Raw genomic sequence first — 15,852 nt, forward strand, 5'->3', positions numbered from 1 at the left:
GAGTTTGGTTTTAGTGTTAACCATAGAAAGCAAAGGATCATGAATGGAAAGTTGCATTTCAGATCTAGACAATCCTGGAGGGATATCTACAATCCATTTCAGATTGCCTTCAGGATAGGATTTGTATGTACTTTAATGGTTGTGGTGGATTATCTGCTTTCAGATATGTGCCAGGGAGAGGGGATTGTGACTTTCAACTCCCCCCCCCTCAATCAGTGATTTTTGAATTTATCTCCAGGCCTTCTGATTTGAACCATTTGTAGGGTTTGGGAGTTTAGGGCACTACAGGAGTTATATTTTTAAACCATCTGATTTGCTGGCTGCACTTACTCCTGGATGCCTAGGACCCTGCCACTATTCTTGGTCATCCATGCAGCATTCACTTAATCGCTCAAGCTAGAGTTGATGCAGAATGCTACCAGGCACCTTTTGGTAAAAGGACATAGAGGGTATATATTGCACTGGTACTCACCAAGTTGCATAGGTTTGTAGTCAATTTCAGAAACTATTCTGAGTGGGTGCTTGCAATAACAAGCCTGAGTGACTTACCCAGTAACAATGTATGTTGGGTAACTCCTTAATATGTCTCTCTTTCTGTTGGAAGATGATTCTAAAGGACAAGATTCTGCTCTGTATTCCTCTTTTTATGGCACTCTTTCCCAGACTTTTGGTCCTTGGGGCACAATATTCTTCAGATTCAAATGGGAAGCACATTTCACTCTGCACTCAGAAATAAATACATATATGTTCTCGATCAGATTTCAGAGCAATGGATAAGAATCTTCCTTGGAAATGCAGGATAGTTCAAATTAATATTGCTTACCAGTGTCCCTTCCCACTTTCCTAGTCCATCAGAAGATTGAGGAAAACATTTATTAAATTAAAAAAGAGCACCAACTATGTTATAGTTCACAATGTGAATCTCTAATTACGAGTATTCTCTCATTGGATCATGGCCTGTGACCCCCTAAAATATTATTCATGTGACTAGTGGTCATTTAATGATTTGGGCCCTGGATATCTGAAGGACCGCCTGCTCCCAAGGGTTTCTGCTTGCCCATCAAGGTCATTGAAGGGGGCTTTGCACCATGTACTGAGATTGAGGGAAGCTCGATTGTCATGCACACGGAACAGGGCCTTCTCTGCTGTTGTTCCCAGGCTCCAGAATGCTCTCTCAGTAGGTGTACATTTTCTGAGGTTTGTGGCTGCTTTTAAAAAACCATTAAAAACTCTCTTATTTGTTCAGACTTTTATCCCTTAGGGGTTGCCAGTCTCTCCTTTCTAGCTGCTCTGTTTTTGTTTTTATGGCTGTTGCTTTGTGGGGTGTTTATGCTTTTATGGTCTTATATCATTTTAATATTTTAATGTGATTTTATGGAACTTTATTATATTAACGTTTCATAAAATTTATCCCAAGATGGATAAAGTAGTATAGAATTTGAACAATAAATAAATCTAAACATCTATTTTTAATGTGATATCAGTTGAATCCATATATGTGTTCAACAAGTATGCTTATTGAATAAGTATTCAAATAAGTATGCTTATTTTGTATTCTCATGCAACTTTCTTCATAAGTGACAGTCTACAGCTATTAAAGCTTAAGCATTCTCTCATTATACTAATCCTGTGCTCTGCTTCTCTAAGATGGCTGAAAATAAGATTTGGTACTGGGAATCAAGCCCAATTTCAAGTTTTGGTGTAGTAATAGCCTGTGGCTTGGGTCCCGGATACCTTAGGAACTGCCTGCTCCCAGCTGAATCTACCTACCTGACTAGGTTGGCTGGGAGGGCTCTGCTCCATGTGCCAACACCTGCTGAGGTTCGTTTGTTGAGCATGCAGGGCAGGGACTTCTTGGTGATTGCCCCCAGCCTATGGAACTTGTGTTTGAGATCGCAACTGAGATCCTCTTGACTCCCTCTCTCTTGGAGGGAGTCTCTCTCTTGAAAAGCCTCTTGGAGGAAATTGAAAACTGCCCTTTTTTATCCAGGGCTTTGGCCAATGAGTGGCAGCTGGTTCTCTTTTTAGGATGTATCTGTGTATGTTTTAATTTGTGGTGTGGTGTTTATTGAACTGTTATGATTATTTTTATCTTGTTAAATGCCCAAGGGTCTTAGGATGAAGTATAAAAATATTAAAAAACGAGTTTTTTCTCCCAGTATAGGAGCTCATCAGATAGGGTTGTGCACTGAGCATGCTCGAGACAGAACTGGATCATGTGACTTGGTTTGCTGCAGAAGGTACCTCCCAGCCCCAGTTCCAGTTCTGTCTTGCTTGAGATAGGACGTGTATAGAGAGAACTCAGACTTCTCAGCATTTTTGGGCTTCTTCTCTACTTTGCAGCACTTGGTGCACTATATATTCTCCTCTTCCCCTCTCTCTAGATTGTGCAAGAGTGGGAAGAGAGCTGTTTTGTAACCGGACTCAACAAAATGGAGGGAATTCCATTCATTCCACAAGGAGCGCAGCCACGCCCATAACATTCACTACTCACTCTCCTCTGTCAGAGACTTTGCTGGACAGCTACCTGGTCACACATTACGCCACCCACCGGATGCACAGTTCTCAACAGGTGGTTTAGTACATTCTTCCCTCCCTTTGGCCTTCCTGAGTGCTTGGGTATGTCCCTATCTGATGAGTTCCTACACTGTGGGGAAAGGAACATTGGCTTACCGTGAAGGGTTCTTTTTCCCAGTGTTAGGAGCTCATCAGCCCCACCCGAATGTACAAATTGTCCGGCTCTCCTGGGAGGGGATTAACTCACAGACCTTAGGGAACTGCCATACATGGAATGGAGAGACTGATCTCAGAGTAACAGTTGTTTTCTAGGCTTCCTTGTCTTCGCTGCCACCTTTTTCTCTGCATCTTCCGTAACCTACCTTTCCCTTGTCTGAGTTGCCTACTGATTACCAAGAATCTCTAGCTATCTTCTCCACACAGATTTTCCGGATTGAAGCAGCTCTCTCTCCAACTACATCTCTCACTCTTCACAACAGCCCTGGAACTGGGGCTGGGAGGTGCCTTCTGTAGCAAATCAAGTCACATGATCCAGTTCTGTCTCAAGCATGCTCAGTGCACAACCCTATCTGATGACCTCCTAACACTTGGAAAAAGAACCCTTCACGGTAAGCCAATGTTCCTTTCTGGTAAGAACTAATCTGCCTACATTCCTTTAACGTAATTGATAATTACCATCCTCGCAAGTGAGCCCACTTCTGCCTTATACGTTCACACATCTGCCATCTTGACTTGGGGTGGATGACTACTCCCTTGAGCCATCCCTATGTTGTCCCTACAACTGTAGTAATTTGGTTCAAATAGATTAGATGGTTCATAAGTTAGCCCAGTTACGCCTCAGATGTTCATGCATCCGCCACCTTGAATTGGGGTGGATGACGTAATCACAAACTATGCTGTTTAGGTGTCCTTATGTGTCTCACTCTCCAACTATACCAAATTTGGATCAAATTAGTTAGACAGTCCACAAGTTAGCCCACTTAAGAATACGATGAATATTTATACACCACTTTCAACAATAGTTCTCAAAGCAGTTTTAAATAAATAAATAAATAAATAAAGGATGCCTCCCCAAAGGGCGCACAATTCAAAAAGCGGCAAGGTAGGCGACTGGAGTGCAAGTGGAGGAAGACTTGACTCGAATCTGACAGATTGCGACATAGAGCACATCTAAAGATCTATGCTCAGGCAATACGTGCAGCAAAGAGGCAGTTCTTTTCTGCTCATATTGCCTCTGCGAGTTCACGTCCAGCGGAGTTGTTCAGGGTTGTGAGGGGACTAGTATCTGGCCCCCCCTCCCTTGAACCAGAATTTGGAGTCATCAGTTACCCGCTGTAATGTGTTTTAAAGAGTTTTTCGCAGATAAAAAATCTCTCGGATTCGGGCCAACCTAGATGGAGACTCCACAATTAAGTTGATGTCTGAACTGGAGGTTCCCAGCAGTTTGACTGGATTGGTTTCAGTTTATTACTCCTGAGGATATGGACAAGCTGCTTGGAGCAGTGAGGCCTACCACTTGTTTTCTTGACCCTTGTCCAACATGGCTTGTTCGATCTAGCAGGGAGGTTGTTGTAAACAGCCTGGTGGAAATCATAAATGCTTCTCTGAGGGAGGGCAGGAAGCCTCATTGTCTTAAGGATGGAATCATTGGACCTCTTCTAAAGAAGCCTGCATTAGATCCCTCAGAGTTGAGCAACTATAGGCCTGTTTCCAACCTCCCATGGCTGGGCAAGGTAATTAAGAGGGTGGTGGCCTCTCATCTCCAGTCTGTCCTGGAGGAAACTGATTATCTAGACCCATTTCAAACTGGCTTTCGGGCGGGCTATGGGGTGAGACTGCTTTGGTCGGCCTGATGGATGATCTCCAATTGGGAATTGACAGAGGAAGTGTGACTCTGTTGGTCCTTTTGGATCTCTTGGCGGCTTTCGATACTATCGACCATAGTATCCTTCTGGAACATCTGGGGGTGTTGTGGTGGGAGGCACTGTTTTACAGTGGATCCGCTCCTACCTCTTGGATAGATTCCAGATGGTGTCAATTGGAGACTGTTGCTCTTCAAAATCTGAGCTTAAGTATGGTGTTCCTCAAGGCTCCATACTTTCTCCAATGCTTTTTAACATCTACATGAAACCGCTGGGGGAGATTATCAGGGGATTTGGAGCTGGGTGTTACCAGTACCCTGATGACACCCAGATCTACTTCTCCATGTCAACTTCTTCAGGAGCTGGCATATTCTCCCTAAATGCCTGCCTGGAAACAGTAATGGGCTGGATGAGGGAGAATAAACTGAAGTTGAATCCAGATAAGACAGGTACTTATTGTGCGGGGTCGGAACTCTTGAGACGATGTTGATCTACCTGTTCTAGATGGGGTCACACTTCCCCCAAAGGAACAGGTTCGCAGTCTGGAAGTACTTCTGGATTCACACCTCTCCCTGGTTTCTCAGGTTGAGGCGGTGGCCAAGGGTGCTTTCTATCAGTTCCAGCTGATACGCCAGCTGTGCCCGTTTCTCAAGATCAATGACCTCAAAACTGTGGTACATTTGTTGGTAACCTCCAGACTTGAATTTTATAATGCGCTCTACGTGGGGCTGCCTTTGTACGTAGTCCGGAAACTTCAGTTGGTTCGGAACGCGGCAGCCAGGTTAGTTTCTGGGTCATTTTGGAGAGACCATGTTACTCCTTTACTGATGGAGTTACACTGGCTGCCAATAGGTTCCCAGACAAAATACAAAGCCCTAGTCATAACTTATAAAGCCCTAAATGGCTTAGGCCCTGGGTATATAAGAAAGCATATTCTTCACTATGAGCCCCACTGCCCATTGAGGTCATCTGAGGTGGTCCATTTCCAGTTACCGCCAACTCGTTTGTTGGCTACATGGAGACGGGCCTTCTCGGTCGCTGCCTCGAGATTGTGGAATGTGCTCCCTGCTGAGATACGATCCTCACCATCTCTGACAATTTTCAAAAAAACACCTGAAAACCCATCTTTTCATCCAAGCTTTCTCAGCTTCCTAAATTTTGGGGGTTTTAATATCTGGTTTATTTTAAAATTAAAAACCCCATTTCAGGATTTTTAATCTCTGTAATTGTTTAATTGTTTTTAAATGTTTTTAAATTGTTAATTGTTATGTTGTTTTTTCATTTGTTTTAGCTCTTTACTGTTTTAGTGGTTTGTTTTAATTGTAAACCGCCCTGAGCCATTTTGGAAGGGTGGTATGCAAATCAATCAAATTAATAATAATAATAATAATAATAATAATAATAATAATAATAAATAAAGAAGAAACATAAGATAAACACCAGCCACTGGACAGATGCTGTGCTGGGGATGGATAGAGCCAATTACTACAATTGCTCTCCCCCTGGTAAATAAAAAGATAAGAACAGTCCTGTTGGATCAGGCCCAAGGCCCATCTAGTCCAGCATCCTGTTTCACACAGTGGCCCACCAGATGCCCCTGGAAGCCTACAGGCAGGAGTTGAGAGCATGCCCTCTCTCCTGCTGTTACTCCCCTGCAACTGGTACTCAGAAGCATCCTGCCTTTGAGGCTGGAGGTGGCCTATAGCCCTCTGACTAGTAGCCATTGATAGACCTCTCCTCCATGAACTTATCTAAAGAGAATTTGCCACTTTAAAAAGGTGTCTCTTTGCTTAGCCAGCAGGAGGTGGTATCTGCCATCTTGAATTGGGGTGGATGGCATCATTATTAACTACACCATTGAAGCATCCCTGTGTCTCCCTACAGCTATAGCAAATTTGGTTCAAATCACATAGGCAGTTCACGTTAGCCCACTTGCGCTTCAGATGTTTATGTGTCCATCCTCTTGAATCGGGGTGGATGATGCCATAACAAACCACGTCATTGAGGTGTCCCTATGTGTCCCTACAGCTGTACCCAATTTGGTTCATATTGGTCTAGACATTGTGAAGTTGACGATGGGGGCACACACACAAACTCACAAAATGCTGGGAGATCTCATAAGCTTACTTTCCTTAAGGAAAACAGACTAATAAAATGGTGCTTCAATAGCATAGTTGCTTCCAAGCTCATATGAGGCTTGGCTGGGCTAGAGACCTCTGCTGAATGAAGCAGGCTGAAAAAGACAGAGCAGGGACAGAAAGGGAGGGCACACCCTGAGCATTCCCTGGCACAGTATCTAAAGGACTGTCTTAGAGGTCTTGATATTCTAGTGCAAGACTGAAATAGATCTCCTCTCATAAAAAGTACTGTAGGGATTGTAAGAATTTAAGTGGCAAGTGACGGGGAAGAGTGCTTTGGATCTCCCTGCAGCTGTTCAGAGGGCAATGTAAATTTAGCTTCAACATGACTTATTGAATATCCTAAGTCTTGGATATCTCGTCTGCAGGCACATGTGGCAGTAACCTTGTTGAAGCTAAACAGATCTGGGTCTAGATGTATCTGGATGTGACACCCATAGAAATCCCATGTATTGAGTTCTAGCATGAAAGAAAAGTGTCATATACAGGTGAAACTCGGAAAATTAGAATATCGTGCAAAAGTCCATTAATTTCAGTAATGCAAATTAAAAGGTGAAACTGATCTATGAGACAGACGCATTACATGCAAAGCGAGATAAGTCAAGCCTTAATTTGTTATAATTGTGATGATCATGGCGTACAGCTCATGAAAACCCCAAATCCACAATCTCAGAAAATTAGAATATTACATGGAACCAAGAAGACAAGGATTGAAGAATAGAACAATATCGGACCTCTGAAAAGTATAAGCATATATATGTATTCAGTACTTGGTTTGGGCCCCTTTTGCAGCAATTACTGCCTCAATGCGGCGTGGCATGGATGCTATCAGCCTGTGGCACTGATGAGGTATTATGGAAGACCAGGATGCTTCATTAGCGGCCTTCAGCAATTCTGCATTATTTGGTCTCATGTCTCTCATCCTTCTCTTGGCAGTGCCCCATAGATTCTCTATGGGGTCAGGTCAGGCGAGTTTGCTGGCCAATCAAGCACAGTACACTGTATACTTTTCAGAGGTCTGATATTGTTCTATTCTTCAATCCTTGTCTTCTTGGTTCCATGTAATATTCTAATTTTCTGAGATTGTGGATTTGGGGTTTTCATGAGCTGTACGCCATGATCATCACAATTATAACAAATTAAGGCTTGACTTATCTCGCTTTGCATGTAATGCATCTGTCTCATATCAGTTTCACCTTTTAATTTGCATTACTGAAATTAATGGACTTTTGCACGATATTCTAATTTTCCGAGTTTCACCTGTAAGTGTAATAAATAAATATCCTACAACTGAGTTTGTTGTTCAGTGTCTTTTCTGAAGTTGGCCATCTAGTTCGTGTGTGTGTATTTTCTTTCCTTTTTAAAAACTGTTAAGGATCTTGCATCTTGCCCTACTAACTGTTTCTTTCCCCACTCCAAGAAGGTACTAGTGTATGGTAACTGCAGTTAGGCTGTACGATGCCTCTTTCAGTCTCATTCTACCAGAATCTTCAGAGAAATCTGTTAACACCTGTTTTAAGGCAAAGAGCTACTGTAATTCAGAATGCAGCCCAAGCAAACTGCTAGCATAAATCCCATGCTTTTTCATGTTGTTGAGCAATTCTGGGAGAATGTAATTGAGCAGGTTCAGACACCAGCTATGCGAAAGCCAGGTTCCGCATGGCATCTCCGAACTTCAGGAGTGTGTGTTCCACAACCTATCCTCACAAAGTGTCCATTCCCATCTAGGTTAAAAGAAACCAAGATCAGTTGTGATATCCAGACCCACTGATCTCAATCTGTTCTAGCCTACAGTAAAGTTGTGCCGTTGAGTCGGTGTCGACACCTGGCAACCACAGAGCCATGTGGTTTTCTTTGGTAGAACACAGGAGGGGTTTACCATTGCCATCTCCCGTGCAGTATGAGATGATGCCTTTCAACATCTTCCTATATTGCTGCTGCACGATATAAGTGTTTCCCGTAGTCTGGGAAACATACCAGTGGGGGATTCGAACCAGCAACATCTTACTTCCAAGGCAAGCTACTTCTCCGCTGTGCCATTAGCCTACTCACATTGAGAGCCAGGGTCTAAAGTAAGGGTCTGGATCATGTTGAGATCCAGGGTCTGAAGTAAGTTACAGATCTATGCTTATTTGAAGTAAGTAGGCTAGAAAAGACTGAGATTAATGGGTTTGGATGTCACAACAGATCTTATATTTGTTTTGTTTTTTGTTTTGCTGTAACACTTGCAATTCTTACCCTTTCTATTGGGAAAAATACAACAAATGATCTTGGTTTATTTTAACCTAGATGGGAAATAGAAGCTTGTTTGGAGATGGCAGGGGGAAACTTGTGCTCCCAAGGCTCAGAGCCATTGTGTGGAGTCCAGCTTTAACTGAGATTTTGCATAATGTCTAAATCAGCCCATAGTTTCATATACTTTGATTTATAATGTGTAGTTTAGTTTTATAATTATATAGTAAGATTATTCAGCAACCCCATCTTTTCTGCAAAGAAAAATGTCCTTTGCTCACTTCAGTTCAGCTAGACTAGCCACTTAGTTGAATGGCACTTAGAAAGGTTTAAGCTGAACCCATTCTATGAAGAACTGCAAAGAATAGGTATGTGAAAAGATTAAATCTTCTGCTCTGCCCCATAAACTGCAGTTTGTATTGATATAATTAAGTATCTGAGAAGTAATCCTTTTTAAAAATATTGTGAGTTCTCTCACAGCAACATGTGAGCACATGAAGCTGCCTTATGCTAAGCCATACCATTGGTCCATCTAGTGCAGTATTATCTTTTCTGACTAGCAGTAACTCTCCAGGGTCTCAGGCAGAGGTCTTTCCCAGCACCTGCTACCTGACCCTTTAAAAAACTGGACATGCTATGAGTAAACATAGGACCTTCTGCATGCAACGCATGTGCTCCTCCACTGGTATATAATAGGGTTGTGTGAATCGATTCTGGTACAAAATGATTAGTACCCAAATCTGGCTGATTCAGGTGATTTGTAGACAGAACAAATCACTCCTGTGCTCAATTGCCTAGATTCAGGTACAGAACAGATTCGGACCAAAATATTTGGAGATTCGGACCTCCATTTTGTGGCCAAAGTAGGTTGAGTGGTAGTGCGCTATGGGTGGAAGCTACGACCCAAATTTCAAAGAAATTGGCCAAAGGGGTAGTTTTTTAAATATTTTTAAAGTTCACACATCTTTAAGCTTTTCCCCATAGGGAATAATGGGGATTTCATCGGCCTTAGTTATATCCCCCCGGGGAGGCACCAAGGTGGCCCAGAGTGAGTTGTGGTGGATGGTAGTGCTGAGTGGGTGCAAGGAACCTACCACCAGATTTCAAAGAAATTGGGCAAAAGGGTATTTTTAAAAAATGTTTTAAACTTTGGCATGTCTTTGTGTCAGATACAGGGCAGAAGAGTGGGTCAGGTGGTAGTGCCCCAATGGGTGCCTGCTACCACCCAGATTTCAAATAAATTGGTGAAAGGGGTGATTTTTAATCCCCCCCCCGAAGTTTGCACATCTTTAAGCTTCCCCCCCCATTGGGAATAATGGGGATTTTCAGCAGCCACATAACTCCACTGGGGGGCACCAGGATGGCCCAGAATGAGTTGTGGTGTAGTGCACATAGGGTGCCAACCACCCCCAGAACAACAAGCCCATGGGGCACTGGGTTTTATGTTCTCAATGTCTGAGGTGTTCTGAGAGTTGATTCTCTGGTAGGAAGTGAGAGTGGATTCAAAAAATCTCCTCTTTCACCAACTTATTTGTAATCTGACTGGTAGCAGGCCTTATGGGAAAAAGCTTAAAGATGCGCAAACTTCAAAAAATGTTTTAAAATCACCCGTTTGTCCAATTCCTTTTCTATCTGGGTGGTAGCTTCCACCCATTGGGCACTAACACCCACCCCACTCTTTTGCTCCCGGAACCCCCTTTTTTGCCCCAAATTGATTCAGATTCAGAAAATTCAGGTACAAATCAAACCTGAGGCGATTCTGGTGGGGGGCAGATTTGGACCAAGGTACAATTGGGTACAAATTGAATTTTAAAAAATGATTCGTGCCCATCCCTAGTATATAACCCCTTCTCAACAGTAGTGAACAAAGATAGACAAAAGATTTAAAAATTCTAAATCAAAACCTAATTCTGCTAGTCTCTGAGTATCTTTCTTAATGTGTTACAAATCTGTGAGATCGAAACATAAAGCACTGTAGTTACATTATCTCAACACTGAGACATTGTCAAAATATGTGGCAAAAAGCTATAGCATATAAAGAGAGTATACTTGTGTCTGTCTGTCTACAGCAGGTCTTATTTATGTCATAGTGAATTCCAGCCTCAGTTAAATATATATGTAGAAATAATTAGAATGAGTGATATTCTACAAGTATTAAGAAGGGGGAATCATCTTGTTCCTTTAGGATTTAAATATAGTATCGTCCCTTTAAATCTAGTATTCCCCCTTTAAATATAGTATCCCCGCAAACAAGGACATAGTGAAGCTCTTCTCACGATCAGTGAGAAGAGCTTTGGGGCTAAGTGCGGGGAAGGAGGATTTACCTTCCCTTCCCTGCAGGCAATCAGTGTTCCATCCCTGGGAGGGGAGTTCCATCCCTTGCTCGGCCACTCCAGGGCTTGGGCTCAGCGAAGCACCACCGTGTTGTGCCCCTCTGCCCCACAAATGCACTGCATGAATGCCCAGTGCATTTCTGAGATCCCCCTCACCTCAAGTGTGTCCGCCATGGCTGTAAGCAGCCGTGGCTGACACATGATCAATTAAACCAGTGTGTTGGGCACGTGCTCAAAACCCGGGTTAACTGGCAGGCTACATAAGAAGACTCGCTGCCGCTGCCAGGAGCCATGCAACTCCCAACAGTTCTCACAAGCAGCAAAAATGGGGCTGGGCTTCCCTAGCCTGGTTTTTGCTGCTTGTGAGAATAGCTGCAGTATCTAGAGACTTGAGGGTTCAGACTCCTGCACAGACGACTCCCAGGAAACTTAGGAATAGAGCACCCTGCAAGGGTTTTGTGAAGAACATCCATGCAAGAGAGTCATGGATGGCTTGCCCTGGAGTGGGTGGCCTGGCCGTCATGCTGCATACTCAGCTGTGCAGGGGTAGCCCAGCATGGAGGTGGCCTGATGCAGGAGAGGAGGATTCCGCCTGTTTGCTATGGAATGATTCCATGTGTTACTGTGCATATGTAGGCTCTGCAGGACTGAATCCATAACCATTAGGTCATAACTCAATCTGGGTTCATTTCTAGCTCAGGTTTTCAAAGTATACTGAGCATACTCTGGTTTTGTCATCAGCAAAATAAGGATGCTGCTCCAGAACGTGTTACTACTGTTTAATAGTGAGTCCAACATACATTTAGGATGCATGTTTTCTCAGGTCAGCAAATAGGAAAACAAAATTTAAATTGAGTGAGTGAGTGAGAGAGAGATTATCTATGTGCAATTTCTGAACGCTAGAATTACTTTAATAAAAAAGAAAAATGCTTGTTGTGTTTCTGTACTACTGGGTCATCTTACTGAAACTGTAATTTGTTTGAATTGCATCTGGAAGTAAAATAAATCAGAAGTAATGAATTGTGTTCAAGATGTGATGAAGTGGATATATCCACAGAAGACAATTGAAAACAGTAGCAGTATGGTATTGATTGCCCTTTTTGAGGGGAGGGAGAAATCTTGTCCCATTTCTAAATGTTAACTATTCAGAGAGAGAAATTCTCTCTTGGGGGGAATGTTTTCCAGGTTGCTTCATTGCCAGGTGTTTGACATTGAATGGAGCTTTAAATGAATGAAGCTTATGGCAGCCTTTGGAAATGACCGACTCCAGGGAATCTCAGCTTCCTGCTGTGAAAGTTTCTATTTTCAAAGCACATCAGTTTTAGTGGGAATGTTACAGTGGTCCCATATGCTGTTTTTGACAGAGAGCGAAGTTTCTCTCCTGAATATGAGACAACTACTGAAGAGGTTCCCTTGCTGCTAACAAAATGCATTTCAATATGTTGCCAATGAATAATCGTTATGTTTTCAATGGCTAATGGAATTTAACTCCATCAATTATTAATGGAAATCTGCTTTGTTTTCCTTCCCTTGCACTATCGTCCAACTTCACTACATGTTACTAATATCATTTCATTAGTTTGGAAACTGGAATGGGGTTGCCAGTGCAACGTGCCCGAAACTCATGCTGCATTTTTCCCTGTTCTCCTTCCTCATAAACTCTTTTTCCCCTTCACTCTCTCCTTGACCTAGCCATAGGAAGCCTTTGTCTGAGGTGTTCATCTGGAACAACTTTTCCACACTTGTTTTCATGTTCTGTTAGATTACAGGGCAGCAGGCCTACCTTTGAAGCTTCTTTCTCTTTTGTTTCTTTGCAGTGCACTCCAGTAATTAACTTTGTCCTTCTTTTATTTGTTCCAGTCAATCGCAGTCCACTCTGCTGAGCATCTTCTCCCAGGAGTACCAGGTTAGAAGTTTTCTCCTTTGTGAGGGTTGACAGGTGCCTAATTGAATGATGAATGTCCCTTTATTTCTTTGTAATTGAACTGCCAGCTTTCTGATTGGTTTGGAGGATGTTCCCCTTTCCACATCAAGCACCGCCTGAGTCTCAGTGGATGGCTGCCAAGCCTACCCATCCATCTGTCTAATAACATCTAGCCTTTGCTTATTTGGTGGACCTGTAATAAATTATGCTAAACCATTATTATTCTGACAATAATAATTTCCCTGTGTTGCGTGGTTCCATGTGCTAAATGTTTGCTGACTTGCACTGTCAGTGCCGCTTTCCATGGCTGACAGAGATGATGATAAATGACCATTGCCGGAGTGGCAGAAGGCAAGAGAGGCAGAAAATGGAGTCATTTATCATGAGATGACAGGTGTCAGTCAAGTGGCAAGTCTCAATGGAATTACTTTTTGTAGTTTTCAAATAAGTTGTTTTTAAGCAATGTTCTTCCTGGTTAAAAATGCCAATTGAATTGTAAAACCAGAGTGCAGAGGACTTGGATGGAATTGATTTGAGGGGAAATTAATATAAAGGTTGAAAGAGAGAACAAGTTTTTCTTTGCCCTCTGCAACCCTCAGCAAACTTATTTAGATTCAATTACAATGACCTTACTGCCTTTTACATATATGGTGTATTGCAGTACAGTCAGAAGATGTTTCATTCAATGCACAAATGAAAAATAATTTCTGGGTATGAGTCTAGAATTTTAGGGTTTTCTTGTGTACTTATGGTTTGTACTGAATTTCTGTTTGACATTTTATAGAGCCCTGTTGTTCTTTTTTCAGAAACAAATTAAAAAAACACATGCCAAACATCACACTCCAGAGGCAACTGAAGCTTACTATCAAAGGTATGACTTAGAGGGATACCTGCTCATTTTAACTCCAGATTGTTAGGGGAACATAATATCATTTCAACATTCATTTTTAAGAAAATGCTTACTGATCATTCTTATCTGTGCAAATTTACATGTTTAAATGTAAACATTTAAAGGCATACCGCCCTGAGCCATTTCGGAAGGGCGATATACAAATCTATCTATCTATCTATCTATCTATCTATCTATCTATCTATCTATCTATCTATCTAATTAATTAATTCTAGCAGAGAGTTTTGCAAGATACATGGGATTTAACCAAAATATTTTCATTTGGCCACAATGTGGAGAATCACCTTGAGCTTTTACAGATGGTGGCTTTAACACAACTTTACTTTGAGAGAGTGGGTATGTGTTCACATATTGGCCAGATTTATCTGCCCATGCGATATTTCAGAGAGCACTTTGCACATGATTTGGGTTTTTTCCTCCGTATTGGAACCTAGCCTGATTTACGTCCAGGGTAAAGATATCCTCTTTTTGCATCTGAGTATCCACTATGCCCCGAACATGCAGTAAAGCCTGCTGTCTGAAAAGCCACCTTGCATGCTGAAGTTTTTCTGATATTTGTGGAATTTAAGGGCCCCTAATTCTGTGCTGAATGAGGACCCTAATTTGTGCCAGTATCATTTATTTTGTGTATTAATGGACTGGTCATGGTGATAAGATCTCTATATTAGCCTTAATATCACTAATGGTAGTAGTGAAATGTATGTTAACCATGTTGAATGTGCATATATTGTAAGATATTTTGTTGTGAAATGAAAAATCACATCCAAATGTAGGGGTTTTACAACTTAATTTGTTCATTGTGGTTTCTGTCTCTTTTAGAAACAATGTTGTCAATACTCCTTTTAAAGAAGAGGCATAAACCTTTAATATGTCATTTCATAAAACTGTTATATGATTATATGCACCTGGAGTTAATAAATTGTAATTGAAACTTGTTAAAGGATATCTGTAGCTGTATTGACATAGATATCTCAGCAACATAATTGGGGCGTATTGATATCTGGTAGAGATGTGCAATTAAAATTTTACTATATAGACTGTCACCTGGAAAGTCTGCAAGGCAAGTGAGGTGGTACCTATGATTATAGATGTCGAATGTTTATGAACTAGCAGTGTCTTAATGAAATAAACAAAATCATTTTGGAATTTGGGGCAAGCTGGTTGTATGATACATCTGTGTGTCTGTTGTGTACTAGATATGTTCCAAAATCTAAAACCAGCTATTGTATATGACACTTTCACAGGATGCTTCAACATGTTAAATTAGCTACAATAGTTCCCATCTTCTCTTTATTGCTCCTAGATTAATTTGTTGTTTCCGAATTAGGAAAAATATTTCATAATACTGCATGAGCAGAGCCTTGTTCCTTTAGCATTAATAGTTAATGCAAAGAGTGCAAAAGATGGCCCCATCCTATAAACTGTATTATACATTATAAAATACAAGAACCGAAAGGGAACATGTAAAACAATTACGCATTAGTATTGATTACAGATTTTACATATTCAACACCAGTTTGTAAGTAATGTTGATTCTAGTTAATACTACTACTGTGATTAAGTCATTTGAATATGCTTTTATTTATTTTATTTATTTATTTGTTAAATTTCTGTACTCCCACTCATAAACTCTCATTTCATAGCATACTCTTAAACATTCATAACGTGATTTTAAACATGTTTTGAAAATAATAATCGCACCCAGACATGTTACAGACATGTGACATGGAACGGCATTGTGGTATTGCATTTTGTCATTTTTAATGAATGCCTGTCAACTGTGCCTATTTATTTTTAAATTTTTATACTGCCTTTCATTAAAATAATCTCAAGTCGGTTTACAAAACATTTAAAAACAATATCAAACAACACAGTAAGAATTAAAATGGAATCTAAAAATACAATACGCATCTAATTAAAAGTCTAAAAAACATGT

At 41.3% G+C, this 15,852-nt stretch overlaps 1 protein-coding gene across 3 annotated transcripts in view; it reads left to right on the forward strand.

The window, feature by feature from the left end:
- Nucleotides 1-15,852, forward strand: part of CDIN1 (CDAN1 interacting nuclease 1) — a 222,430-nt gene that overhangs the window by 46,920 nt on the left and 159,658 nt on the right. For all 3 annotated transcript variants that reach the window (XM_053306357.1, XM_053306339.1, XM_053306348.1), the window contains exons 2-3: nt 12,943-12,988; nt 13,813-13,877. In XM_053306357.1, the coding sequence (XP_053162332.1) occupies nt 12,943-12,988; nt 13,813-13,877 (111 nt within the window). The remainder of the gene's footprint in view (nt 1-12,942; nt 12,989-13,812; nt 13,878-15,852) is intronic.

The sequence above is a fragment of the Hemicordylus capensis genome, chromosome 1, assembly GCF_027244095.1.
Source record: "Hemicordylus capensis ecotype Gifberg chromosome 1, rHemCap1.1.pri, whole genome shotgun sequence".
NCBI classification, from domain to species: Eukaryota; Metazoa; Chordata; class Lepidosauria; order Squamata; family Cordylidae; genus Hemicordylus; species Hemicordylus capensis.